This window comes from Salpingoeca rosetta, assembly GCF_000188695.1.
Source record: "Salpingoeca rosetta unplaced genomic scaffold supercont1.24, whole genome shotgun sequence".
Lineage (NCBI taxonomy): Eukaryota > Choanoflagellata > Craspedida > Salpingoecidae > Salpingoeca > Salpingoeca rosetta.
The window spans coordinates 557,701-584,729 of record NW_004754910.1 but is presented as its reverse complement, the minus strand read 5'-3'; the positions used below and the strand labels follow the sequence as shown (position 1 = coordinate 584,729).

Here is a 27,029-nt window from a genome sequence, read left to right as displayed (position 1 = left end):
ACACACACACACACACACACACACACACACACACACACACACACACACACACACACACACACACACACACGCAAGAGAGGGTGTTGCGCACCGATGAGGAGCTCCATGATCTGGTGGAAACCGCATTGCGCAGCGAGATGCAGCGGTGTCTGCGCCTTGTCATCCTCGTCAGCCACCAGCTGCACTTTCTTCAGCAGCAGCAGCTGTTGTGCCGGTTCGGGTATGCAAGAGGGACAAAGAAGGGGGGGGGGTGATGTGCATTGGGGTCGGTTGGAGTGGGGCGGAGTGGAACGTTGGAGCAAGTGCACAAATAAGCACACACTGTGATGACGACCATGTACAGACACTTGCACCCAGACACACACACAGGCAGGTGGACAGACACAGACACAGGCACGGACGCAGGCACTTGTACTCAGAAGGACAGACACAGACACGCACAGATATACACACAAACCACTCACACACACACACACACGTGGCGCACCTTGACGATTTGATATCGGCCGTTCTTGACGGCAAGATGAAGCGGCGTCTGGTCAGAGTCGTCCACAACATCGAGCTGACACCCTACGCAGCGGCGATGGCGGACATGGGACAAGATAGGGCGTGTGAGGGCTTGACGTTGGATGTACAGCGGTCTGCCGTCTGTTGTTGTTGCACGCACACACACACTCAGACAGACAGACACACACAGACAGACACACACAGACAGACACACGTGTGTGTGTGCACAGGGCACACGTGCGCACATATGAGGCGATTGGGCGCGGTGTTACAGACCGGAGTCGACGAGGAGGCGGGCGATGGATTTGTGGCCGAGGGCGCATGCAATGTGCAGCGGGCGCGTGTCGTATTTGTCAGCGGCCTCAAGCAGCGCTGTCGTCCCGCCCAGCTGCAGAGGTGGTGGTGGTGGTGGTGGTGTGAGTGATGTGAGTGATGTGGGTGGTGCGAGTGATGTGAGTGATGTGAGTGATGTGGGTGGTGAGTGGGGATGTGGTTGAATGTCACGACATGAGAGCGATTGCATGTCACGAATCGCTTCGCACCACAAACGTGAATGTACATGTGTAATGTGTGTGTGTACGTGTGTGTGTGTGTGTACGTGTGCACGTGTGTAACGTGTGTGTGTACGTGTGTGTGTGTATGTGTGCGTGTGCCGTGTTCACACGTACGGAAAGGGTGTCGCTTTCGTCGTCATCGCCCTCCTCGTCCCCGTCCTCTGTGCTCTCGGCGAGCGGATTCACAGACGGCCGCGCCTGACCAACGTGGAACACGCAGTGTGACCACGCACGCGTGGGAGTGGGGTTGGTTGTTTGAACAGGCAGTGCAATGCACAAAAGGCTGCAAGCACACACACACACACACACACACACACACACACACCATCTCCCACTCACGCACGACACCTACAGGGCGACGACACGGGTCCACACAATGGTCACATGTGCGCGCGCGCGCGTGTGTGTATGTATGTGTGTGTGTGTGCGTACCGAAACTGCTCTGCAACGGTCAATGAGCACTTTTGTGACGTCGTAGTGGTCGCCCTCAACGGCGAGATGCAGCGGCGTCTTGCCAACCTGGTCACGCCATGCAACGCAAGGTGGTGACAACAGTGGTGGCAGTGGTGGAAGAGAACGTGAAGGGAGTAGAAGACAAGAGGAAGCGGACGACGTGAGCGCGCCACACACTTTTGCACGTGTCTTTCAACACCCTCCCCAACACACACACACACACACACACACACACACACACACACACACACACACACACACAAGGCCGCCTCGCTGTGTGCACCTTGTCCTTCATCATTGGGTTGGCGCCGAGGTCGAGGAGGAGGTTGACGGTGTCGACGTGTCCGTGCGAGGCAGCGAGGGCCAGCGGGCGGTGGCCCTGGCGCGTCTGCGCCTCAAGAAACCGCTCCCTATCGCAAATAAGCAGAGCCGTGATGGTGGTATGGTGATGGTGATGGTGATGGTGATGGGGGATGAATGTTGACGTGTAGGTGTACACAAACGAACAAAGGTGAACGCATAAACACGCGCACACACCCGCCCAAACACGCGCAAACACGCGCACACAGAGCCCCATCTGCCCTGTAGCGTACTTTGCGATTTTGTCCTGGAAGAGGTATTCGAGGACGGCTGTGCGGCCGTACCCGGCAGCGCGGTGGATGGCCAGCTGCCCCTTCACGTCCCGCACAGACCTGACACAGTCAACATCACCACCACCAGCAGCATCATAACGGTGTGGTGGTCGCATTGTAGGTGTGTGCGGATACGTGAGTGTGTTTGGCACCGGTGAGCCAAAGCTATGGGACACTTCCAACTCCTCTCACTCACACACACACGCACACAAACACACTCACACACTCACACACACACACACACACACAAACACACTCACACACACACACTCTCTCACACACACTCACACACACACACACTGTCTCTCCCTCTCTCTTTTCACACCCATCCACCCAGCCGGTACATGCATGGCGCCGTAGCTGCAAACGCTGCTGCAGGACGTACGTGCGAGCGCCCTGGCTGACGAGGAGTTGGACGACGTCAAGGTGGCCGTGGCGGGCAGCGGTGTGCAGCGGTGTGCGCCGGGAGTTGTGTGTCTTGACGTTGGGGTCGGCGTTGTGTTGCAGCAGCAGCAGTACTGTGTCCTTGCTGCCAGAGTACATGGCAGCGTGCAACGGCTGCAGCCCGCGGTTGTCCTGGTGGTGGTGGTGGTGGTGGCGGTGGCATGGTGTGTAAGCTGCCGCGCAAGTTGTCGTGGTCGTCGTCGGCAAGAGGGCGCTTGAGCGTCGCGACATGTGTGCATCTCAGACGAACACGTATGTTCTCTGACAAGTTGCGGCCAAGACCAACACAAGGCAAGGCGGGGAGCGGGGGAACACGCAATCAAACAAAGCATGCATGCATGTGACGCACAGCAATGTTGACGATGTCTGTCGCTTCGCCTTCGGAGTTTTCTGCCTGTTGCAGGAGAAACTCAATCACATCCACGTGTCCCTCCATGCACGCATGGTGCAACTGGCCAGACAATAGAGATGGGGTGCGGTGAGCGGGCAACGGGAGTTGACCGTGTGGGTGTGGAGGAGTCCGTGAAAACGGTGTGTGAGTGTAGTTGAATGGGTGATTGTTTGAATGTTTCACTGGGCGTGCACGGTGTGTTGAGGTGCACTTGTGTGAAAGCCCGACGCCAAGTGTTTCTCAAACACCACCACAACCACTGCCACGACGCGCAACACTCCCACCACCACCACCATTCACCATTCACCATCACCATCACCACCACCACCATCATCATCATCATCATCATCATCATATCTACTGACCGGTGTCTCGCCCTCGCCGTCGCGTGCCAGGAGGTTTGCGCCATACTTCACCAGCAACTGCACAATCTGCATCGAGGACAGAGCAGCCGCGGTGGTGGTGGTGGTGGTGGTGGTGGTGGTGGTGACGATGACGATGATGATGGTGATGATGGGACGGGTTGGTGGTGATGCGATTAGAGTCGATGGAGCGCACGGGTGTCGATGATGAAGCAATAAATATGCGGATACATTTTAAAATCAACACACACACACACACGCACGCACGCACGCACACACGCACGCACACACGGTAAACGCACCTCGAGCCTGCCCTCTTGGGCTGCGTTGTGCAGGGGCGTGGCGTTTGCCTTGTCTGTGACATTTGGTTCGCAGTTTCGCTGCAGCAGCACTTCCAGGCACGAAGGGTCACTGCGCTGGCTTGCGTAATGCAGCGGCGTCTGCCCATATTCGTCATCAATCTCAGCAACACTCGTGTCCTCCGGCAAGTACGTCAGGAACGTCTGCACGCGTGTGTGCGCGTGTGTGCATGAACAAACGGTTGAAATGTGAAGGTTGCGTGCGCGTGCTGGTGCGTGTGGGCGAGGAAAAGGGGGTGGGGTGTACATGTGGATCGAGGGATCAGCACTCCAGACGCCACACGTTACAACACCGCCTTTGCAGCCCCTATTTTGCCCCTCGTGCACATCACATCAACGTCACTATCCATATCCATGCACGTGGCGTTGTACCTGCAGCGTCGGCGGGGATGCGTACTTGGCAGTGAGGTGGAGGGGCGTGATGCCATCCTCGCCTTGCACCTGCACACGCATACGCGGGTGGGGTGTTGGTGGTTGGTGTATGGTGAGGATTGGTGGTGATGAAGGGCTTGAGCATGGCACGCTCACAGACATCCATGCGAACTTGTAAACAGGACGTGCACACACACACGCACACACAACGACAGACAGACACGCAGACGCACATACACAACGACAGACGCACACACACACATACACAGACACGATGGCATGTGCTGCGCCAAACGTACGAGTGGTTGAGCACCGCGCGAAAGCAGCTTCTGCATGACATCCACGCAGTTGTTCCTGTTGCGTCGGGACCAGCAGCGTACGCGATCGAACGCGCAGGCGAAGGAAGGGGGAGTTGCGTGAGCACATGCAGACAGACACTTCACAGACAGTTCGCACGTTCGCGTTTCCAAGACAGCTCGCGCAATTCACCAACGAACGTCACGAGCACACGCACATGAACATGGGCACAATGTGTGGCTGACCTGCAGGCATAATGCAGGGCTGTCATGCCACTGTCATCTTGGTGGTCGATAAAGGGTACCGATGCACTGTTGGAGAATACGGGCGCAAGTGTGTGAGCAAGAACGCAGATGGTTCTTCGATGTGCAGCTCGCACACACACATACACATACGCACACACACAGACACACAGACACACAGACACACACAGACACACAGACACACACAGACACACAGAGCACTCCATCCACACAGGGACGTTGAGATAAACTGCTGCAGCGACTGGCACAGGCACCGTGACGCTCGCAGCAGCAACAAACCTGGCAGTGGTTCGGGAAGAGAGCTGTGATGACAGAGACACTCGCTCCTGCTGGGAGGCGAGAATCTGTTCCAGGATCTCAATGTCGCCTTCACGTGCAGCCTGCGTTGGAGATCGCACAGTGGACGGTCGGTGAGTGAGGCGTGCCACTGCGTCAGGCAGCGAGCCAACACACGAGTGAACAGGGGAACATGCGCGTGCGTGTGCGTGTGCGTGTGCGTGCGTGAGGTATTGCGGTTGTCGTGTGCGTGTGCAGTCTCACCTGATGCAGTGACTTGTTGGCCGCAATGCGCACGAGCTCCACGTCGGCCATGATGTCCTCTTCGGAGTGTTTGCGCGTATTGGGGGGGGGGATGAATACAAGTGCATACCGCGATCAGGGCTTCATGTACTTGTTTGTTCGTCCTTGCTACAAGTTGCGCCACACACACACACACACACACACACACACACACACACACACACACACACACACACACACACCTTCGTGAAGCTGGGTACTGGCTCGCTGTCTGACTTCGATGTGCCTCGGTGTGATCGCGCGCGAGTTCATCAACAACGTCGCCACTCCGCCTTCCTCTTCAACCTCTCAAACGTTTCTTCACTTGAAGAAGAGACCACCAACACATACACCGGTCTCGCTGTTTGTGTTTGTTTGTTGTTCGTCAAGGTCAAAGATGGCAAAGGCACAACAGGAACACAGCACACAAAAGTGGGCGGAGGCTCGGGCAGCAGCGTTGGCCGGGTTTTGCAAATTGTACATGATGTGCGCACAATTCGCAAACCGTCAAGGCGGTGCGATCGAATTCCTTCAAAGACTTCAATCACTTTTCTACACCTACTGTGAACTGAGGCAACCAAGATGATGATGCCGCGCCCTGTGCTGCTTCTTGCATCGGCTGTCCTGCTGCTGCTGCTCGCTCAGCAGCACGCAGCATGCGGTGAGTGAGTGTGAGAGGGAGTAATGAGAGAGAGAGAGAGAGTGAGTGAGAGAGTGTGTGTGTGAAGGAGTGTGTGTGTGTGTGTCTAAGTGTAGAATGCGTGTGCGAGCGTTGCCGCGCCCTTCGACCCTCATGCCCATCAACCTTGTTCTCATCACAGCGGAACGCGTCGTGCCCGCATACCTCAACGCCGTCGACGTGGAGTTTGAGTTTCGCCAGGTGCGTGTGTGTTTGTGCCAGTGCCAATTGTACATCACTGGATGGACATTGCCCACTGTGTTGCACCGTCCTCCACACGCACACACACACACACACATGCACACACACACACACACAGAGACACAGACACACAGACACACACACAGGACACAGACACACAGACAGACACACACACACGCACACACCCATCCACACACACACACACACACACACACGTGGCTACACTACACCACACACTGCGTCACTGACTGAGCTCTCACCACGTGCATTGGAACGTGTGCTGTTTTCCAACATTTTCCGGCTGTAGGAGAGCTGGAATGATGCCTTGACTGTGAGTGGGTCCATGCCCGAGGGCGTGAACGGCACAGTGCACCTGGGCCAGCTTCCCGTGCCCGAGAATGGCGACTGCAGCGCCCTTGGTCAACGAACCCCACTCTTGCAAATTGAGGGCGGACAGGCCACCCTCCTAGCCAATGACACGACCCTCTATGGCGCATACTCCATCATGGGCAGGTGTGGACATGAACGGCAGTTGCTGATGTTATTGTGTGCTCGTCCTGTTTTGCACTTGCCTTCACCATCACCTCACCCGCACGCCAACATGCCCTGCCGCTCCAATTGTCACTTGCAACCCCCCAACATGTCAGCTCCATTGTGTTTGTGGACGCCAATAACCTGACCATTGCCTGTGGTGACGTCGGCTTCCACGCGCCCACCATCGTGCAAGTGGCGGACTTTGGCCGCTTCTGCCAGCCAGGCTCTGACTACTGTGTCCTCGGCACCATCACCCTCATCCAGCCAATGGTGAGTGAGTGAGTGTGTGAGTGAGTGGGAGAGTGAGTGTGTGTGCGTGAGTGTGTGGGTGTGAGTGAGTGGGTGTGCGTCAGGTTGACATCCTCGTCCTCGTTCCCTCAATTGTTCAGCTGCTCACCAGCGCCTCATGATTGCCCGCTTGATCCCCCCCCCCCTGTGCTGCAGGTTGCCGATGATGTGATTGCTACCATGAACGACACGAGCGAGACCATTGTGCTCACAGACCTGTATTACCGCGCAACCGGCGCCGAGACCAGCATGGTGCGTGCACACAAGCACATGTCCTCGTGCACGCGTGTGTTGCGCGAGCTCACGTGCTTGGTGGGTTTGTCATGATGTGTTGAGCCACACATCCACACAGCTCATACAACCTTTGTATCGTGCGCTCGTGTGTGTGTGTGTGTGTGTGTGTGTGTGTGTGTGTGTGTGTGTGTGTGTGTGTGTGTGTGTGTGTGTGTGTGTGTGTAGGCCCACTTGTGGCATATCCACGAGAAGCCCGTGAACGAAACCACCTTTGCCTGTTCCTCTACTGAAGGTACGGCTGCCATGCACGAGCGCTGCTCCATGCACTTGCTCAACTCAATGTCGCACACCCATGCCAACGTGTCCTGCGTTTCATTTTGGTTGGCGGTTTTTGTCGTTCGCTGACGTCTTTGTTCATCTTCGTCTTCGCTTCCTGTCTCCCTTCCTGTCCTTTTTCTCATTGCTTGTCACCCCCTTCCACTTCCTTTGCTCCTTCACTTTCCCTTCCCCCGTCTCACGTCATCCCAAATTCGGCCACCCCATCTTGCGTTCCTGCGTCTGCACCCCCTTCCTTCATCCCCTTCCTGCACCCCTGCATCCACTCGCCTCTCATCCACGCTTCTGCTCGCCCGCCACTTTGTTCCCTGCAGGCCACTGGGATCCCTTTGACGTGTGCGTCTGGCTCGACAACTCCACCTGCGCCTGGCCATATCCCATGCTGTCAGTCACACCCGCCCTTGCTTGCGTGCGTGCATGTGTGTGTGTGTGTGTGCGTGCTGTTGATCACTTCCAAAGTTTGCCACTGACACCATTGCTATCACCACTGCTACCACCTGCAGCTGCTCGCCCTCCACTCCTCTCGACTGCGAAGTTGGCGACTTTGCCGGCAAGCACGGCGCCATCGGTGAGACGTTGCGCTATGTGTGTGTGTGCGTTTGTGTGCGTGTGTATGTGTGTGTGTGTGTGGTGACATGGATAGTGTGGGCTGATGTGCTTGACGCAGCGTTCTTTGGCGTGTGCACTGCCCATCACCCTCACCTTTGCTCTTCCCCGTGCCGCAACCACCATCACCCCATCAGACTTGCCACTTGAAACGCATCGCCACCGCCAGCGCTTTGTTGATGTGCAGCTGCCACTCTTTGGCCCCCTCTCCGTTGCAAACAGGTGCGAAGCATTGGTGGCCGCGGTGGTGTTTGTGTGGTGATGTGGTGATGCCGGTGCGTGTTTGTGTGTTTGTGTTTCTGTTGATGTTTTTGTTTTTGAGTTTGTTTTGTGCACACGAGCCAATCTTCCATCACCCCTTGCACCGCATTGGTGTCATTCATGCACCGATTCACACAATACCGCATGCACTGCTTGCGCGTGCACACACACACACACACACACCGTGTCCTGTGTGCATGTCCATTCTTCCATACTTTTACCTTGCAGGTCCATTGTGGTTCACGCAGCGGACGAGTCGCCCGCCCGCTTCGCCTGCGCTTCTCTCACAGACCGGTGAGGCCGTGCGTGTATGTGTGTGTGCGTGTGTGCGTCTGAATGCGTGTTTGCGTGTGTGTGCGTGTGCGTGTGCGTGTGCGTGTGCGTGTGCGTGCGCGTGCGTCTGTATGCGTGTACGTCTGTATGCGTGTTTGCATGTGTGCGTGCGTGTGCGTGTGTGCGTGACTATTAGTTTGTGCTTCAAACAGATGAGAAATGCAAGTAGATGGTGATTTATCCCCTTACACACCACGAACACCACCCACTCACCATTGTTGCAGCCCTGTGCCCCGCGTGCGTTCGCGGACGGTGACAGCGAGCCTGTGGGAGAACAACGCAGCAGCCCACCACACGGGCCACACGGGCCACACTGGCCACACTGGCCATAGCGGTCACGCACACGTCGTGTTTGCGCAGGTTGGTGACGAGTTGACCATTGAGGGCGACGTGAGTGCGTGGATTGACGGCAGCGGCGGCAGTGCGGAGATTGAGGTTGAGGTGCATGAGCTGCCGGTTCGCACCGACAACGGCACGGACTGCACCGACGTAGGCGCCATCTTCGGCCAAGGTGAGATAGACGCATGTATCGTGGATGCGTGTGTGCCTGCGTGTGCGTGTGTGCGTGCGTGTGCGTGTGTGTTTGTGTTTCGTGTGTGTTGGGCAGCAGCACTTGCCTGCTCGCTAATGTGTGAATCAAATCACCCCCAAAGTCACAGCTCACGCGCTATGCATCACCACACGTTGCACCGTGCCACCATCCACATCACCCATCCCCGTCTCTCTGGTCTCGTTTCAAACAGACGCCGGATCAATTGGCAGCATCGCTGCTGGCGACGATGGCACCATCACCGCCACCACCGACGCCCTCACGCTCTTTGGCAAGGACACCATCATGGGGAGGTGCGCGTCGACGTGCGCCGCGCTTGCTCGTGGGCTTGACAAGAATGGCGTGGCGTTGCTGAAGCTGCTGAGGGTGACATTGCATGCTCTCACCATCTGCTTTCTCTCTTTCTCTCACACGCGCGCGCACACACACACACACACACGCACACACACACACACAACGCATCAGGTCTGTTGTACTTCGCATCACGCAGGGCGGGGAGACGGCGGTTGTGTGCGGCAACATTGGCTTCCACGGCGCGACCACGGTGCAGGTCGCCCACTTTGGCGACGACTGCGAAACAGAGGCCGACGGCGCGTGCGTGCGCGGTTACATCCGTGTTGAGCAGCCCGTGGTGCGTTCTTGTGTTTGTGTTTGTGTTTGTGTTTGTGTTTGTGTTTGTGTTTGTGTTTGTGTTTGTGTTTGTGTTTGTGTTTGTGTTTGTGTTTGTATTTGTGTTTGTATTTGTGTTTGTGTGTGCAGAAAGTATGTGTGTGGTGCGTGCATGTGAGTGCGTGCGCGTGTGTTTGCATCTCTGTGCTATCCCGCTGCCACAGTAGTTCTTCAAAGCGCACGACACGACGGCTGCTCCTTCCTGCAATGCTGCGGTTGCTGATGTGTTGTGTCGCGTTGTGCTTGTTGCGTGGCCAGGTTGGCGGAGAGGTTGTTGCTGGCATGGGCGAGACGTCCGAGACCATCTTCATTGTTGACGTCTACCGCGATGGCCCCACCGCAAACGCCTCAACGGTCAGCACACACGCACACACGCACACACACACAACATGTCGCGGAGTTGAATGTTCGTGTGAGGTTGCGTGCTCGTGTGAGGTTGTGTTCATATGTGTTCATATGTGTTCATGTGTGTATGGTCGTTGGTTCAATTTGTGCATGTGTTTGTGTGTTCGTGTGCACTCATGGCCACGGTTGCGACTACCATCTTCTCCACGATCACCACCATCACTATCCCTTCAGGCGCACAACTGGCACGTGCACGAGGAGCGTGTGGACTCCCCCGGCGATTGCGCCAGCACAGCAGGTGCGACAACAGCCACGACAGCGGCGGTGGTGGTGGTGGTGGTGGTGGTGGTGGTGGTGGTGGTCATCACAGCGGCACGGCCTGTTTGCTATTTTGAAGCTGCGCGTGCGTGGTTGTGACACGTGCCATCTCTCCTGCACGGTGCACTCCAGGCCATTTTGACCCGTTTGCCGTGTGCTCCTGGGCCGGCACCCACTGCCGCGACCCATACCCGTTCCTGTACGTCAACACCTGTACTGTTCTGCTGTACTACTGCACTACTGCACTGCTGCACTCGTTTGACTTGATGTGCATGCCTGTGACTCCGCACACACTGACACACAAATGCACATGCATGCACGCACGCACATGCACACACCAATACCGCCATACACGTCACATTACATGTTCGCACAGCTGCACACCCGACACGCCACTCGCGTGCGAAGTTGGCGACCAGTCCAGCAAGCTTTCTCCAATCGGTGCGATGCGCGCTTGCACGTTCCACCAATAGTGATGATGCTGTTGCTTCACCTACGAAGGGTCGCACACACACACACACACACACACACACACACACACACACACGCACGCACGCACGCAACAGAGCCATTTCTTATGTCGCAGCCCATTCAGTCAATTCACCTTCAACCACCACCACCACCACCATCGCCATGAAGACATTCCGCTTGCTGCGGACCGGGAGCGGCGCGTGTTTGTTGATGTGCAGGCGCCCGTCTTTGGGCCATACTCCATCGCAGACAGGTGCCCCTCTTCTTGCTTGCAGGCACGCATATGCAACGTAACTGCGCGTGCTTGTGTGTGTGTGTGTGTGTGTGCATGTAGTCCACCTCACCATTGTGCGTTTATGCGTGTGTATGTGTTCAGGTCCATTGTGATCCATGAGGAAAACCAGCAGGCGCCCCGCATCGCATGCGCCTCCCTCTTTGACATGTACGTCATTTCGCATCGTTCTTTGTGTGTGTGTGTGTGTTTGGGTGTTTGTGTGTTTGTGTGTGTGCGTGCTTCTTCATGTTCTTTGTGCGTGTGCACGTGTGCAACTCACCCCTTGTCTTGCATTTTGTTGTGGCGACTGCTTCCACTTCCAACTCAATTCTCACACGATACCATTCACCACCATCTGCTACCACCACCATACATCACCATCAAGGCAACCGCCACCGATTCGCCAACGCAACGTCACAGCGGCGCTGACAGACCAGGACGGGCACGCTGTGGAGGTCCATTTCAGACAGGTTGGACAGACCGTCAGCGTGTGGGCTGACCTCAGCACGATCGAGGAGTCACACCATGCCCAGCTTGTGGTTCACGAACTTCCCCCGCATGAGGAGGATGGCGAGACGCCCGATTGCACAATCCTCGGCGGTGTCCTGCACAACGGTGCGAACGGCGCTTGCGTGTTTGTTCGTACATTTGCTTGTTGGTGTATGTGTTTTGTGTGTTGTGTGTGCACAAATACATCGCGTGGTGTGTGTGCGTGGTGTGTGTGTGTGTGTGTGTGTGTGCGTGGTGTGTGTGTGTGTGTTTGTTTCGTACATGCCACTGTTCTCTCATGGCATTGTTGCCTCTCGCCCATGCAGGTGTTGGCGACATCAGCGCACATGTGTCTGTGCAGAATGACACGCTCTCCGGCAGCACCAACACCATCTCCCTCTTTGGACAGCAGACAATCATGGGCCGGTGCGTGCACGGGGAGACGCTACTGTTGTCTGTGTCAACATGAGAGAGAGAGAGAGAGGAAGTGTGTGTTTTCGTGCGTGTTCGTGTGTTTGTGTTTGTGTGCTTCGTGTTTTGCGTGTGGTTGTGGTGTGTGTGTGTGTGCGTGTGTGTGTTTTGTGTGCCTCGGTCCTTTCACGCTTCCCCACCCCCGGCCTTCCGAAATCCCTTCTCGTTCACCCCCCTCTCCCCAACACGCAACACACGCGCGCACACCCACCGCCACCATCAGCGGGGTTGTGCTGAGAGCTGGCGAGCACGTGTTCTGCGGCACCGTCGGCTTCCACGCTCCAACTATTGTCCAAATTGCACAGTTTGACCACTTCTGCAACGACAAGAACAACTGCATTCGCGGCTACATTCGCCTCGAGCAAGCAATGGTGCGCGCGCGTATGCGTGTGTGTGTGTATCTGTGTGTATCTCTCTCTGTGTGTGTGTGTGTGCGTGTCGTGTGAATCCTTGTTGAAACATGGTTGGGCGTGTACCCCTGTTTCAGTCGATGCGCTCCACACCTTTCAAGGTCTCCAGCCCATCTTCTTTCACACGCACGCCTCCCCTCCCTCATCACCACCACCCCCTCCTCTGCCCGTGTGTGTACGTGCGTGCATGTGTGTATGTGCAGGTGTATGACGAGCTCATCAACTCGACGGACGCGACGTCGGAGACGGCCATCATCGTGGACGTGTACGGCAGCGGCGCCGGCGCTGTCCTCAGCCGGGTGAGGTCGCGTGGGCCGTGGTGCCGAGAGGTGGTGGTGGTGGCGCTGGAAAGCACGGGTTCTTTGTGTTGGGGACAACAACAAATGGCTTCTCTCGACTACCTCTCGTTCTCATCCAACCGTACACACACACGCAACCTTCACACGCACACATACACGTGCATACCCAACCTACACACATAATACGCGTACACATACACACACTCGTACACATTTTCCATGATTGATACAGTCCCACCTGTGGCACATCCACGAGACGCCTGTTGATGAGGAGACGTTTGACTGCAGCAGTGCCGGTGGACACTTTGATCCCTTTGACAAATGCGTTTGGATTCCAGAAAAGTCTGTCTGCGAGGACCCATACCCACAACGGTCTGTCGACTTGAAAGCGTTGGGAGTGCATGCAAGCACAGCTTGCACACGCCGCCGGAGCGTTGCTTTGTTCTTTGTGCTCGCAATGACCCACAACCTCACCATCGCCCCTGCTGTTGTGTCTCAGGTGCCACGAAACTGCCCCCTTCCAGTGCGAAGTAGGCGACTTTGCCGGCAAGCACGGCGCCATCGGTGAGACGCTGCGCTATTTGTTTGTTTGTTTGTTTGTTTGTTTGTTTGGTTTGTTTGGTTTGTTTGGTTTGTTTGTTGTGTGTGTGTGTGTGCGCGCGCGCGTTTGTGTGCGTGTGTATGTGTGTGTGTGTGTGTGTTTGTTCGTGTTCATTCTATGCTTGCTTGTGCCTAAAAGACCTTGTCTCCTCCCTTCGCCGTCACCACCACATCCCCCTGACATGACTCCCCTCCCCCTAACCATGACGGTGCCGTGTGATGTGATGTCGTATGGTGTGGTGTGCAGACGTTCCTCGCCGCGAGCACCGCCAGCGCATCATGTTCGTGGATGTGCAGATGCCGCTCTTCGGCCCCGCATCCGTCGCAAACAGGTGGGCCGCTCTGTGGTGGTGTGGTGTGCTATGATGTGGTGTGGTGATGTGGTGGTGGTGGTGTGGTGTGGTCGTGTGGTGGTGTGAAGGTGCTTTGTGTCTTGTCGGGTTGTCATTTGTGTTATCAGCGTGTGAAAAGTGCTCTTCTTTGACACATGCTTGTACTTGCATGTCCCCCCCCCCCTTCTTCCTTCCACTTTCGTGTTGCTGCACAGGTCGATTGTGATCCACGGCGAGGAGTATGCACCGTCGCGCCAGGCGTGCGCATCGCTCGTTGACGCTGCGGCGCTTGGCCCCGTCACCACCACGGCATCCACAACGACCACCACCACCTCCGCACCCGGTACAAGCACCAGCACAAGCACAAGCACCAGCACAAGCACAAGCAGCTCCAGCACAACCGCAGCAGGTGGAGATACAACTACACCCGCCGCCAACACGACAACGACGACGACAACGACAACGACGACAGCACACAGTGGCCACACGTCCACCACCTCCACGGGCCACAGCGGGCACACGACAACAACCGGCCACAGCGGGCACACGACAACAACAACAGCGGCTGGGCAGGCGACAACAACGGCGGCAAGCGGGCCCGACAGCTCGCGTGGCAGTCTCACTGGAACACAGAAGGCGGGCCTCGCTGTTGGCATCATCGTTGGAAGTCAGTCACATTGTGATTGTGATTGTGAGTGGGGGGTGGGGGTGAGAGAGAGTGTGTGTTGGTTGTGTGTGTGCGTGCGTGTGTTCTGCCTTGTTTCCTCTTGTTCTCTTTCTTCGACTCACGTGTGTTTGTGTGTGATACAACAATTATGCTTTGCAGTGATTGTGCTTGCTTGGGGCAGCGTTTACATCTATCGCAAGCAAGTGCGCCCATACCAAGGTACGTTGTGTGTGTGTGTGTTGTGTGTGTTGTGTGTGTTGTGTGTGTTGTGTGTCGACCAGTTCAGTGCCTGGCACTCTGCCTGCTTCACTGCATACCCCCCTTCATTGTTGCATGTTCCGTCTTTCTTTCATCAACACGACCCCTCCCTCCACTGTGTTCATTCTATGCACGTGGTTCGCTGCGCAGGCGCGTCTCGACTGGACAACAACGCCTTTGATGACGAGGAAATGCAGTTTGCTCTCCACTCCGAAGCCTAATCACACACGCACACAGCACAGCACACACGCACATGCAGCTGTGTACGTCTGCTTCCACATGTGCACCACCACCAATCAGCTTGTGTCTCGTCCACCTTTCTTTCTTCACGATTGTGTTATGTTGGCTTGCCTGCTTGCTCGCTCGCCTGCCTGCTTGCTTGCTTGTCACGTTCCGTTCACATCACACACCACCTCACACCACTTACGTCCGCCATCACCCACCTGTTCGCGCGCGCACACACACACACATAAACGAATCACACATCCAACAAGTGGGCAGGAGAGGTTGAGGAGAGGGGAGGGAAGAAGTGGATGACGGCACATAGCACCACCACCACACTGCTGCCATCAATCACTGCCATCATCATCAACAACAAGGAACAAGAAGAGAAGGGTCAAAGCAACATTCACACAACGACAAAGTCGCTGACGATGCGAACCGTTTCTCTTGCTGGCTGGGACGACGTGAGTTGCCACATGATGCGTGATGCGTGATGTGTGTGCTGTGTGATGTGTGTGTGCAGGGATCGCGCTGACTCTTTCCTTGTGTGTGTGTGTGCGTATGCGTGTGCATGTGTGGCCATGATGGGGTGTGGATGAGCAGCAGGTGCGTACGCTGCCGACGACGGTGTATGCGCCGCCGCCGCCACGCAGGAGGATTGTTGTCATTGCCGTCGTCCTCCTCATGGCTTTGCTCGGCACGCTCCTGGTCAGATGGCATGTGCATGTGCGTGTGTGTGTGTGTGTGTGTGTATGTGTGTGTGTGTGTGTGTGTGTGTGTGTGTGTGTGTGTGTGTGTGTGTGTGTGTGTGTGTAAATACCTGTGCATCTGCCCACCCATCTGCTTACTTGCACGCTCCCTCGTATCCACCCCTCAACCTCCTCAACCTCCATTGTACTGCCCTGCACGTCACCGCAGGTGAGCCACCACAAGGGCGACATCACCTCCATGCACAGGCACTGGAACGTCCCAGCGAGAGGAAGCACAATCCAGTGAGTGCTCCCTGCTGCTGCTGCTCCCTGCTGCCTGCTGAACGCTCACCACTCGTTTGCTTTGTGGAGAGGGGTTGGTTGCAGTCATACACAGACACGCATGCACACACAGTGTTGCCACCCACTCCTCCCTCACACACACACACACACACACACTCTCTCTCTCTCTCACACATTCTGTGTGCGTGTGGTAGATACAACGACACGTATCCGTTGACGGAGCCGCAGGAGCATGAGGATTACACCAGCTACAGAATCGCACTCATCACAGATCAAGACAAAGCCAGCAAGACAGAAGAGGTGCGTGCCCTGAATGCGTGCGCGGTGTGTGTGTGTGTGTGTGTGTGTGTGTGTGTGTGTGTGTGTGTGTGTGTGTGTGTGTGTGTGTGTGTGTGTGTGTGTGTGTGTGTGTGTGTGTGTGTGTGTGTGTGTGTGTGTGTGTGTGTGTGTGGGTGCGTGGGTGCGTGGGTGCGTGGCTGCTGACCCTCCACGTTATCGCTGTTGTTGTTGCTTTTGGGATACAGGGCAAGTCATGGGAAAGCGTGATGTACAAGGGCGAGCTGCGACAGCACCGCGATGGCCGCTACTCATTCCTCCAGGTGCGATGTGTGCGCGCGCATGTGTTGGCTGCATCCTACAAGTCTTCTGCTACCTTCCATTGTCATTTGCAACACAACACATGACCTGCCACCCTAACCTCCTCGTTTCTCCTCGCCACCCAGGACCCCACACCCGTCGTGCTGTCCACGACATACAATGCAAAGGGACGCGGCGCGGAGCTCTCGGAGCTGCAGGTCTTCAATGGCAAGGTGTGGTGTGTGCGTGTGTATGATGTGTGTGCGTGTGTATGATGTGTGTGTCTGCAATGTGTGCGTGATTGTGATGTGATGTGAGCATGGCGTGTGGTGGTGGTCTGCATCTGAGGATTCCACTGACCATGCCTTGCTAGCAGCTGTAGTCCCGTGCTCACACGGTGACCACAACCGCCATCATGCATCATCATCATCGTCATCATCATCATCATCATCATCCAGCTGTACACGGCTGATGACCGGACAGGCATCATCTACGAAGTGCTTGGCACGCGTCTTGTTCCAAGATTCATCCTCAGCGACGGCAGCGGCAACAGAGAAAAGGTGTGTGTGTGTGTGTGTTATGTGCGCCTGCCCCTGTGCGCCTGCCCCTGTGCGCCTGCCTGTCAGTGTGCCCTTGAATACGCTTGGCGGAAATGCGCGGATGTGCCGATGTGGCAGCCCTGCGTCTGTGCTTACTGACCCGATGTGCTGGCTGCTGTGCGCATGGCAGGGGTTCAAGATTGAGTGGATGACGGTGAAGGACAACCATCTGTGGATCGGTGGTATCGGCAAGGACTGGACCACAGCTGAAGGTGTTGTGCCGCATGTGCACACGTGTGACATGGCATGGAACCATGCCAAGCGAGGAGTGTTCGCGCGCGCAAACACTGACCCACTCATCACTCCAACATGCACACACGTGTATTTACACATGTTCACACACACACACACACACACACACACACACACACACACACACACACACACACACACACACACACACACACATAATGCCTGCGCATCAGGGGAGTTTGTGAACGCCGACCCCAAGTGGATCAAAATTGTGTCTCCGAGTGGGTCTGTGCGGCACGTCGACTGGCGGCCCGCGTATCACGCCGTCCAGCAGGCAGCAGGCATCCCTGACATTGGGTGCGTTGCGCTGCTGGTGCGGTGATGTGGCCGTGGTTGGTAGTCATTGCACGTCACACCATGACCTGACGTTTTGTTGTTGACAAGGACAGCACTGCGGCAGCGCGGGCAAACCCAAACACACTTACACACTCACTTGCGTATTCGAACAAGCATCCTCTCACCACCACCATCATCACCACCGTTGTCATTGTCGTCATCGTGGGGCTGCAGGTACCTGTGGCATGAGGCGGTGGCGTGGTCGCGGGATTTGTTGCGATGGGTGTTTCTGCCGCGCAGAGAGAGCAGCGAACGCTACGACGAGACCATGGTGCGTTGTGTTGTTGTTGTTGTTGTTGTTGTTGTTGTTGTTGTTGTTGTTGTTGTTGTTGTTGTTGTTGTTGTTGTTGTTGTTGTTGTTGTTGTTGTTGTTGTTGTTGTTGTGTGTGTGTGTTGTTGTGTGTGTTGTTGTGTGTGTGCGTGTGTGTGTTTGTGTGTTTGTGTGTGTTTGTGTGTGTGTATCTACCTGCGAGTACACTGCGCTTCGTTCATCCACGCCAAGTTCATTTGTGTGACAGAGACTGCCCCACCACCTTCTTCATCACCTCGTCTCACCGCGTGCGTCGTTTGTGTCACTTCTATCAGGATGAGCGACGCGGCACGAACTTGCTCATTACCGCGGATGTGTCATTTAGCGACATCCATGTGTCAAGGATAGGCGAGGCAGACCCCGAACGCGGGTTTTCGTCCTTCAAGATCATCCCAAACTCGGGCGGAATGCATTTACTGGCGGTGAAATCGCGGGAGGTTGAGGGGCAGCTATCCTCTTACATCACGGTGCTCGACGCCCACAACGCACAGGTGATTTTGAAGGACCAGAAGATTGCAGACAACAAAGTGGAAGGGGTGGAGTTTGTCTAACGCATAGATCTCGGTGATGGCACCCCCATATGCGACTGCGTGTATCTGAACGCGACTATTGCGTGCATGTAAAGCAGCAGCAGCAGCATGTGAACAGAATGAGTACAGGAATGCGAAAGTGTGTGTGTGCGTGCGTTGTGTGTGTGTGTGTGTGTGTGTGTGTGTGTGTGTGTGTGTGTGTGTGTGTGTGGCGACGGAAACTACCTGAGTATGGGCAATTGTGGTTTTTTTTTGTTTTGTTTTGTGCTGTGAATAGGAATCCCCCCCGCGTCTCCCCTTCTTCTCTCGCATCACTGGCTTGTCAGGTCACCGTTACAACCGTGTTATTCTGCCAGAACCACGTCGTTCAAACACACATACACAACCGCTATTCTACCACCCACGTTCGTACGCTGACGCACACACACCCACACGCACAACGTGACAAGCACTGCAGAACACTAGCGAGCCACAGTTACACAGCCAATACAATAACCAGCCATCCAAGGCAGACGTGCGTGTGTCATTGCAGCTGCTGCTGTCACGACGCCTTGTACTTGTGCAAGTATTGAAGGGCAGTGGTGGAGCGAACATACGTCAGTCCAGCAGCAAACGTCGTGAAGCCAGTCACGCCCCTGTGTGTGTGTGTGTGTGTGTGTGTGTGTGTGTGTGTGTGTGTGTGTGTGTGTGTGTGTGTGTGTGTGCGTGTGTGTGTGTGTGCGTGTGTGTGTGATGGTGAGAGACCGGACTTGTCGTGTGAGCAAGGGATACAAGTGTTAGTGATGGCCATGCACACACACGCATATGCACACACACATATGCATATGCATATGCACATACACACACGCACCAAATGATGGTTGCGTGTTGTGGGTCGAGGGCGAGCGCTGTTGGGAACGCCTGCTGTGCAATGAGAAACGCAAACAGGGACAGCTGTACTGCCGTGTTCACCTGCAGACGGAGAGAGGACGTGCGTGCGTGCGCGTGCATGTATGTATGTGCATATGAGTGAGGTTGCAGCCAGCGTGCGCACACATATATGCGTGTGTGCCTCGGCACATGTGAGCGCGTGTTCGTGTGCACCACCTTTGCGATAAACGACGGGATAACGCGCACGGTTGGACGCTTGAGATTGAAGTAATCACTCGCCGTGACCTGCCGGCGGTGTTGATTGAAATCCGCACATGCAGAACACACGCCGCCGAACATGGATGAGTGGTTGCATACACGACAATGCACAGCATGCTGAATACGCGTGGTGGTGTACGTGTGTGTGTTTGCGTGTATGTGTGTGTGTGGATATACATGTGTGTGTGTTTGCGTGTGTCTGGATATACATGTGTGTGTGCGTGTGGATGTGTGGATGTATGTGTACGCACAATGTGTATGTGTGTGTTTTCGCAATGTGTACATGCGGGTGTATGTGTTTGTGCGTGTGTGCACTGCCGTTTGCAAAGTCTGCACGTTTCTGTCTCCTCTCTCCTCACCCCACGCGTACACTTCACTGTTTCACTTCACTTCTCTCCTGCCTCCCTCCGCCCTCGCTGCCAGCGCACCGGTGTTGTTTGCACGGCCTTGAGGGACGAGTAGCGGATATAGAAGCTGGCCAACATCATCGTCGCGTCCTTGAGCAGCACCAGACCAGCCAGCCACGCTGCCATTGAGGAGAGAGCGAGCGTGTCGTAGGCGAGGGAGGATGAGGGTTGACGAGGGGGGATGTGGGTGGCGGGAAGCTGGATTGGATGGGGAGGTAATTGGGGACTGGATGACACGCACACATGATAACACACACACACGCACAAGCAAGCACACACGCACACACACACACAAGCAAACACACACACACACACACACACACACACACACAAGCAAGCGCATACACGCACACACACGCACACACACACACACAAACACACACACACCACACACACACACACACACACACATACACCTACCTGGCATGGCGCCGATGTAGCCGAGAGAGGCGGCGGAGGCGACGATGAGGAACTTGTCTGCAAACGGATCGACGACAGTGCCCAAGATGGAGCGCTGGCTCGGGAACTTGCGGGCGATGGCACCATCAAGCTGGTCAAAGCACGTGTGGAATGGTGGCGACAAGGCGTCGTAGGTGTGAAGGGAAGCTGAGGGCGAGGGAGGGGTTTGGATATGCGGGGGATGGGAGAGCAGATACACACACACACACACACACACACACACACACACATGCGATACCCAGTCGGAGATGGCAGCGGTTGCAAAGAGGCCACAGGCCATGTTCGGGTGCCCGTCCACGAGGTTGGCGACAATGACGGGCGTGATGAGGATGCGGTAGAGCGAGAGCATGTTGGGGACAGTGGCAATCTTCTCTGTGCGAGGAAGGGAGTCGGATATGAGCGTGGTTGTGGCGCGCTCCTTGAGGCGCTCAAACTGGTGCTGCTGCCTTGCACGCAGCCGCTTCAGGCGCTCCTGCTCCCGTTCAAAGCGGTACTTTGCCGACGCACGGACCGTGTTCAATCTCCGCAACATGGCCAGCCGGTGCCGCCCATATCCGTCTGTGTTGACACTCTCATCCGTCAGCCACTGCACGAAGCGTAGTCTGCTCTTGCTGCCGTGTTGCCGCTGTGGGGCGGCCGCCTCGTCGTTCCTGTTGTTCGTGGAGGTGGCGGGGCTGTCGTGTGCACTGTCCGCGCTGTCTGCGCTGTTGTGTGCGTTGTTTGCGGTTCGCGGGCTGCTGACACTGTTGGAGCGGCCGGACGCTCGCCTGACTCCGCTGCTGTATTGCGGGTCTGCAAGTGCTGCTCGTGGTGGCAGCACGGTTAGGGAGTGTGCTGCGCGCGTGGTGGCCGCCAGAGATGCTCCTTCCAGTGTCAGTCGGGCTGCTGCTGCTCCTTGTTGGCCATGATGATGATACAAAGTGCTTGGCGCACTGGGCGCAGTTGCGCGTCTTCCACATGCGTAGCTGCCCCTGTGGCTGTGGCAACTGTTGGTGTTGCGGCTGTGTGGTGCAGCGAAGGTCGCACAGCCCACGCTCAGGTCTCGCCTCAACTGGCGGGCGCCAGCAGCGCCAGCACCAACACAAGCACCAGCACGGCAGCGGCCATTCGCTCCTGCAGGCCGCAACAGAAGCAACACCGCCCTCTGCGCACTGACTCGACTTGTCATCATCGTTGTTGTTGTTGCTTGGTGGTGGTTTTGTGTGTGTATGTGTGTGTGTGTGTGTGTGTGTGTGTGTGTGTGTGTGTGTGTGTGTGTGTGTGTGTGTGTGTGTGTGTGTGTGTGTGTGTGTGTGTGTGTGTGTGTGTGTGTGTGTTTATTGGGGAACACTCGCTGAAATCTTACACTGCTCCCGGCGCTCAAAGATGGGGAAGGCAATTGGTGTGTGTGTGTGTGTCTCAACTTCCACTCACCCCTCACCCCTCACCCTCACTTCAACAGCATTAGTCACGCTGCAAACGACTTGCCAGTCGCACAACACACATTGGGCAGCCAGGTTGCAACATCGACTGTATTGCACATCAAACCCAACAGGAGAAACTGGACTGTGTGTGAAGCGAGCACTAGGAGAGAAGGGGGGGGGGCTGCTGGGAAGTGCAGGGAGAGGCCATGGTGGAGGTGGTGACGAATGGGTTGTTGGTGGAGGTTGTGGCGCATGGGTTGTGGGTGTCAGTGATTTAAGCGCTGCCCTCGGCCGCCTTCTTCGTCTGCGCACCAAGGAACTCCCTGCAGAGGCGAGATGCACGCGTGTGATCGTGGTTTGTGAGTACTGTGAGGAAGGATGAGGTTGGAGGGGGGCTTGAAGACAACTCTGCATGCGTTTGTGTGTGCAGCGGCACAGCACACCTACTGCAAACACAGCAAAGGCGAGCAAAGACAGAGCAAAAGCAAGGCAGAGCAATGCAGGGGGCAACTGACGTACCAGTTGTCGGACACCATCTTCTGCACCGCAATGAGGGCCTCAAACTTGACCTGCTTGTCCTCGTGCTGTGAACACGTGGGGTGGTGGTTGAGTGGTTGGTTGTGTAAGATCGGAACGGAGGATGGTTGTGAATGATGAGACACGAAGCGATGGGGGAGAAGAGGAGAGACGAGAGGGAAGAAGAGATGAGATGCACACACACACACACACACACACACACACACACACACACACACACACACACACACACACACACACACACACACACACTTATGTTTAAGTGCAGCTGCAGCAAATTCCCTGTGTGCAAACACAGCTGCCTACCTCCATGAGTGCGATGATTTTGCTCTTGGCAGAGAGGTCTTCAAGCACCTTCTTGCCAAACGGGTAGTGGCTCACATACTGCCCGCAGTCGTGCACCGCAACCGCAAGCGTCTGACATGGTGGTGAGGGTGGCGGTGAAGGTGAGTAGTTGCAAGAAGGGGGATGCACTGAATCACAAGTACATCAACTACACACGCACGCACACACACACACGCACACACACACACACGCACACACGCACACACACACGCACACACACACGCACACACACACACACACACACACACACACACACACACACACACACACACACACACACATTACACTGCACCTGCGGGTTGTTTGATGTGAGGCAGGAGACGACCGTCTTGAGGAGCTCATGCTTGTTGTCGTTGAACTTGAGCACATTCTCTGCCCAGAACTTCTTGCTGCGGTGCACGGGCGTCCACTCAAGCTCCCCGCTTCGCACCTGGCACCCGACACCACAGGCACGCGTGTGAGGGACACGATGCACGCAAGACAGGGGGGTATGGCGGGGGAGAACGCTGAGAAGGCGAGATGGCAAGCAGAACGCTCACCACCGCACAAATAACAACAGCAGCAGTAGCAGCCCGCACCTCGGCGACGTATTCGTCAAAGGAGCTCATGTGGTCGTGGCAGCTGCGCAGTTTCTCCAGCAGAAACTCGACGTCCTCCGCCAACTCCTCATCCTCGTGCGCCGCCGCCCGGTGCAGCCGCTCAACAACAGGCAGCAGCTTGTGCCTGCAGGCAACCAGGGATAAGCAGGGGTGGAACGGTGAGGTGCGCACGTGTGTGTGTGTGTGTGTATGTGTGTGTGTGTGAGTGCGTGCGCGCGCGTGTGTGTGTGTGAGTGCATGTGTGCGCCAGCGTGCATGTGTGTGTGCATGTGTGCAGTTCATATTGCACGAGTCATGAGTGGACTGCGGCGTGCTGGGATGACGCACGTGACCATGGCGATGGAGAGTTCGAGCGATTGCTTCGCCTCAAGGTTCTCAACGCAGTTCTGAACAGGACATATCGTACAAAGGGGCGGAAAGGCAGGGGTGGAGTGAGCACATCGTGCTGAGGAAGAGGAAGGAATGCAAGCGCGCAATATCCAAGTACACACGCACATGCACACACGCACACACACACATGCACACAGCCTGTGACTGACCCTGAGAAAGGCAAAGGCGACGCGTGTGACCTTCTCCTTCTTTGCCTCCTTGACAATCTCGACAGCGGTGATGGCGAGCGAGTGCAGCACCTCAAAGCGAATCGACTGCACCGCCGACGCGTCAAACGTCAGCATCCACAGGCACGCCAGCGTCTGCAGGGAGAGAGCGGGTAAATGCGTGAGGGAGGGAGGGAGTGAGTGAGTGAGTTAGTGTGCATGTGAGCGTGAGAGTGTGTGTGTGTGTGTGAGTGTGTGTGTGTGAGCGTGTGTGTGTGTGTGTGTGTGTGTGTGTGTGTGTGTGTGTGTGTGTGTGTGTGTGTGTGTGTGTGTGTGTGTGTGTGTGTGGAAAGCAGGTTCGCTTAAGCGTGACAAGCTCACAACAGCAAAGCACCTCGTCGCAGAAACAATGTCATGCACGCAATGACCTAAATTGCCTTACCTGATAGAGGATCTGGAAGTGCCCGCTCGGGTGCAGCAGCGATTTCAGGGCATCCAGGAAGCCTGCACACGAACAGTGGAGTGGGTGAGAAACAAGTGCGTGTGTATGTGGTGTGCGTGTAGTGTGTAGTGTGTAGTGTGTGTGTGTATGTCGAGCGTGCAGTGTGTGTGTGCGGCGAAGGTGGGCAGCAACTGCCTCGAGTAGAGGCGCAAGACAACAAGCGGCGCAGTACAGTGGACCGACTTCGGGAGTGAGCGACGAGCGGACGGTTGCGCGGGACCTTGAGGACGGAAACCACCGCCGCCAGCGCCAGGCGCACAGCACTCGACTCCTACACACGCACACACACACACACACATACAGTGGAGACAGACGAAGTTTGGGAACAGTGTCCATGAGGGAACAGGAGGTGAGTGCGAGTCCATGTGGGCAAGTGTGCATCGTTCTACACGCCCATTCCATCTCACGCCACCTCGCCCATTCACGGCTGCACAGGCAAGCATCTGGGCCACGCGTGCTTAATCATTTACCTGGTGGCTCAGCTGCTTCTGCAGCCAGTTGAGGTAGGTCTGGATGTGCTTGTCCTCGTACGGTGCGCCGTGCTCAATCAACCTGCATGGAAGCAGGTGGGAGGGGCAATGCGCACAGGGAGCAGACGCATGAGGGAGTGGTGGCAAACACGAGGCCGGTCAAAGGTGCCGTAGACATGCATGAAAGCACACAGGCACACAAAACTGTGTGTGTGTCTCTCTCTCTTTCACACACACACACACACACACACACACACACAACCTGGCGATGACGCGTGATGACTGGTGGGCGATGTAGAGGGAGGGCATCTCAAGCTTCTGCAGAAATGGGTGAAGCGGCGACGGTGGTGCACTGCAGACGAGGCAAAAGGGGGCGATGAAGATGGTTGGGAGCAGGCCACATTGAGGCATTGCAGGCGAGCGCGTGTGGTTGGCATGGAACTCGAAACAGCACCACAAAACTCACCTTTCGATGGTGCCTGCCACCTCAATGAGCAGATCTGTGGTGGATGGATCATCCTGAAGATGGCACAGGCATGGACAGCAGCAGTACGACAACGAAAGTAAGCGGATGGCACAGACGCCAGTGACACCAGCAGTGGACTGCATTGCATGCCTCAGCAGCATGTGAACACACACACACACATATACACACACACACACCTCTGCGATGCGATCGAAGGTGGTGACAATGTACTTGAGTCTGTCCTCTGCAACGACGTGCATGTAGAGCTCCAACAACACGCGCATGATCTGAAATGTAGTGGTTGTGGACAATTGAGTTTGTGAGTGCCACTCAACCCAATACATACATGAACACAAGCACATGCAGTCGCACGCACACACACACACGCACACACACAGCGTACATCGCGGCCGCTTTCTTCAATAAAGTGGAGACGGCTGCCTTTGTCTGGAACATCATACTCTTGCATCAGCAGAAGGCCATCCGGATCCACGACGTTGAGACTGGAGCAAGTGGTGGCGACGCAGTGCGGTGGTGTGCAGTGAGAAAAGGAGAAGAACAGAGAAGCGCGAGTACAGACGAGTGAAGACATACAGCACAGCGTGAGCACGCAAGCTTACACTCCGAGGGAGCCCCAGTCCATGCGGGTGCCATGGATTTGCACGCGCTCATCCAGAATGGAGTTGCTCGTGGTGCCTATGTGTGTGAGTGAGTGAGTGTGTGTGTGTGTGTGTGTGTGTGTGTGTATGTGTGTGTGTGTGTGTGTGTGTGTGTGTGTGCGTGAGTGTGCGTGTGTATGTGTGTATGTGTGTATGAGTGTGAGTGTGTGTGTGTGAGTGTGTGTGTGTGTGTGACATGAAGGCACGTTGCATGCGAGTGAAATTCCATCTTCAACGAACAAGGTACCAGATACAAGCACTCATGTGTTGTCCAGTGGCGACAAGAAGCATTGACTGACCCTCGGGCGCAATGGGGATTGTCTCAAACACCATCCTGCTCAAGGTGAAGTCCTGGCTGTGTGATGGATGTCGGTGCAAGGTTGTGGTTTGTGTTGGAGGGGTGATTGTGGAGCGAGCAGGAACAACAATTTTTTTTATTGTGGGCAGTGTGCACTTTATGGTGTCTCGTGTGTGGCAACTGAATTCAGTGGAATGTGTGGTGAAGGCGCGAGCTTGTGTGTGTGTGTGTGTGTGTGTGTGTGTGTGTGTGTGTGTGTGTGTGTGTGTGTGTGTGTGTGTGTGTGTGTGTGTGTGTGTGTGTGTGTGTGTGTGTGTGTGATGAAAGAATGAGGCAACGCTTGTTGTTTCTATTGACGGAAGAACACAAGGGAAGGCAAGGCTAGGCTGCTAGGAGCAGGGCAGGCACATTGGCTATGTAACGAGCGAACGGCGTGGGAGAGTGTGCGTAAAAGAACAAGGTGGGAGCATAACAGTGCTGAGTGATGACCGAGGACGGAAGGAGGAAAGTGAACACACCGAGGGGTGGTGTAATGTAACAAAGAAAGAAAGAATCATGGCAATGAAGGCTATCAAAGTGATGTGAT

General features: G+C 55.8%; 5 protein-coding genes across 5 annotated transcripts in view; 2 read left to right on the top strand and 3 right to left on the bottom strand.

Moving 5' to 3' along the window:
* The window catches only part of PTSG_08626 (uncharacterized protein), a 12,432-nt gene extending 6,777 nt beyond the window's left edge, over positions 1 to 5,655 (bottom strand). The window contains exons 1-17 of the mRNA XM_004990359.1: positions 5,396 to 5,655; positions 5,175 to 5,233; positions 4,914 to 5,014; positions 4,617 to 4,682; positions 4,374 to 4,428; positions 4,075 to 4,143; positions 3,646 to 3,846; positions 3,347 to 3,412; positions 2,940 to 3,041; positions 2,532 to 2,722; positions 2,108 to 2,206; positions 1,798 to 1,924; positions 1,494 to 1,580; positions 1,176 to 1,259; positions 784 to 895; positions 488 to 570; positions 92 to 203 (exon numbers count right to left, since the gene is read on the bottom strand). Coding sequence (XP_004990416.1) covers positions 92 to 203; positions 488 to 570; positions 784 to 895; positions 1,176 to 1,259; positions 1,494 to 1,580; positions 1,798 to 1,924; positions 2,108 to 2,206; positions 2,532 to 2,722; positions 2,940 to 3,041; positions 3,347 to 3,412; positions 3,646 to 3,846; positions 4,075 to 4,143; positions 4,374 to 4,428; positions 4,617 to 4,682; positions 4,914 to 5,014; positions 5,175 to 5,233; positions 5,396 to 5,465 — 1,684 coding nt within the window. The 5' untranslated portion in view covers positions 5,466 to 5,655. The remainder of the gene's footprint in view (positions 1 to 91; positions 204 to 487; positions 571 to 783; positions 896 to 1,175; positions 1,260 to 1,493; positions 1,581 to 1,797; positions 1,925 to 2,107; positions 2,207 to 2,531; positions 2,723 to 2,939; positions 3,042 to 3,346; positions 3,413 to 3,645; positions 3,847 to 4,074; positions 4,144 to 4,373; positions 4,429 to 4,616; positions 4,683 to 4,913; positions 5,015 to 5,174; positions 5,234 to 5,395) is intronic.
* Positions 5,656 to 5,739: 84 nt separating this feature from the next.
* On the top strand, positions 5,740 to 15,038 carry PTSG_08625 (uncharacterized protein; the record flags this gene model as incomplete). Its single annotated transcript, XM_004990358.1, has 29 exons — positions 5,740 to 5,853; positions 6,014 to 6,072; positions 6,380 to 6,585; positions 6,720 to 6,876; positions 7,051 to 7,146; positions 7,354 to 7,420; positions 7,779 to 7,848; positions 7,968 to 8,032; positions 8,208 to 8,292; positions 8,560 to 8,625; positions 8,889 to 9,175; positions 9,408 to 9,507; positions 9,680 to 9,845; positions 10,142 to 10,237; positions 10,463 to 10,526; positions 10,679 to 10,745; positions 10,923 to 10,987; positions 11,186 to 11,270; positions 11,394 to 11,459; positions 11,677 to 11,906; positions 12,107 to 12,206; positions 12,475 to 12,622; positions 12,865 to 12,960; positions 13,193 to 13,332; positions 13,460 to 13,524; positions 13,808 to 13,892; positions 14,108 to 14,559; positions 14,719 to 14,778; positions 14,968 to 15,038. The coding sequence occupies exons 1-29, from the start codon at positions 5,775 to 5,777 to the stop codon at positions 15,036 to 15,038; spliced, it is 3,393 nt and encodes a 1,130-aa protein (XP_004990415.1). The 5' UTR covers positions 5,740 to 5,774.
* Positions 15,039 to 15,412: 374 nt separating this feature from the next.
* PTSG_08624 (uncharacterized protein) lies at positions 15,413 to 19,023 on the top strand. Its single transcript, XM_004990357.1, has 11 exons — positions 15,413 to 15,503; positions 15,643 to 15,747; positions 15,958 to 16,031; positions 16,226 to 16,331; positions 16,556 to 16,630; positions 16,754 to 16,840; positions 17,066 to 17,167; positions 17,337 to 17,418; positions 17,632 to 17,755; positions 17,969 to 18,065; positions 18,380 to 19,023. The coding sequence occupies exons 1-11, from the start codon at positions 15,471 to 15,473 to the stop codon at positions 18,653 to 18,655; spliced, it is 1,161 nt and encodes a 386-aa protein (XP_004990414.1). The 5' UTR covers positions 15,413 to 15,470; the 3' UTR covers positions 18,656 to 19,023.
* On the bottom strand, positions 18,962 to 21,880 carry PTSG_08623 (histidine-rich glycoprotein). Its single transcript, XM_004990356.1, has 6 exons — positions 20,867 to 21,880; positions 20,590 to 20,719; positions 20,191 to 20,288; positions 19,721 to 19,789; positions 19,485 to 19,585; positions 18,962 to 19,269 (listed from the first exon to the last, which is right to left on the bottom strand). Exons 1-6 carry the CDS (start codon positions 21,797 to 21,799, stop codon positions 19,176 to 19,178), a joined length of 1,425 nt encoding a protein of 474 aa, XP_004990413.1. The 5' UTR covers positions 21,800 to 21,880; the 3' UTR covers positions 18,962 to 19,175.
* Positions 21,881 to 22,080: 200 nt separating this feature from the next.
* PTSG_08622 (uncharacterized protein) lies at positions 22,081 to 26,580 on the bottom strand. The gene is made up of 16 exons (XM_004990355.1): positions 26,445 to 26,580; positions 26,107 to 26,182; positions 25,890 to 25,989; positions 25,684 to 25,773; positions 25,487 to 25,539; positions 25,283 to 25,372; positions 25,021 to 25,102; positions 24,734 to 24,821; positions 24,491 to 24,552; positions 24,052 to 24,204; positions 23,840 to 23,898; positions 23,492 to 23,636; positions 23,206 to 23,343; positions 22,875 to 22,985; positions 22,551 to 22,615; positions 22,081 to 22,354 (listed from the first exon to the last, which is right to left on the bottom strand). The coding sequence occupies exons 1-16, from the start codon at positions 26,476 to 26,478 to the stop codon at positions 22,306 to 22,308; spliced, it is 1,395 nt and encodes a 464-aa protein (XP_004990412.1). The 5' UTR covers positions 26,479 to 26,580; the 3' UTR covers positions 22,081 to 22,305.
* Positions 26,581 to 27,029: the final 449 nt, after the last annotated feature.

Excerpts from the sequence above, each read along its gene's own strand:
- PTSG_08624 (XM_004990357.1), top strand. The coding sequence starts at position 15,471 with ATGCGAACCGTTTCTCTTGCTGGCTGGGACGAC. Across the intron at positions 15,748-15,957 it reads CTTTGCTCGGCACGCTCCTG|GTGAGCCACCACAAGGGCGA; the intron begins GTCAGATGGCAT and ends ACGTCACCGCAG. Across the intron at positions 18,066-18,379 it reads AACGCTACGACGAGACCATG|GATGAGCGACGCGGCACGAA; the intron begins GTGCGTTGTGTT and ends CACTTCTATCAG.
- PTSG_08623 (XM_004990356.1), bottom strand. The coding sequence starts at position 21,799 with ATGATGACAAGTCGAGTCAGTGCGCAGAGGGCGGTGTTGCTTCTGTTG. Across the intron at positions 19,586-19,720 it reads TCCCGTCGTTTATCGCAAAG|GTGAACACGGCAGTACAGCT; the intron begins GTGGTGCACACG and ends CTCCGTCTGCAG. Across the intron at positions 19,270-19,484 it reads CAACACGCAACCATCATTTG|GGGCGTGACTGGCTTCACGA; the intron begins GTGCGTGTGTGT and ends ACACACACACAG.
- PTSG_08622 (XM_004990355.1), bottom strand. The coding sequence starts at position 26,478 with ATGGTGTTTGAGACAATCCCCATTGCGCCCGAGG. Across the intron at positions 25,373-25,486 it reads GTGGCAGGCACCATCGAAAG|TGCACCACCGTCGCCGCTTC; the intron begins GTGAGTTTTGTG and ends CCTCGTCTGCAG. Across the intron at positions 22,616-22,874 it reads AAATCATCGCACTCATGGAG|CACGAGGACAAGCAGGTCAA; the intron begins GTAGGCAGCTGT and ends ACGTGTTCACAG.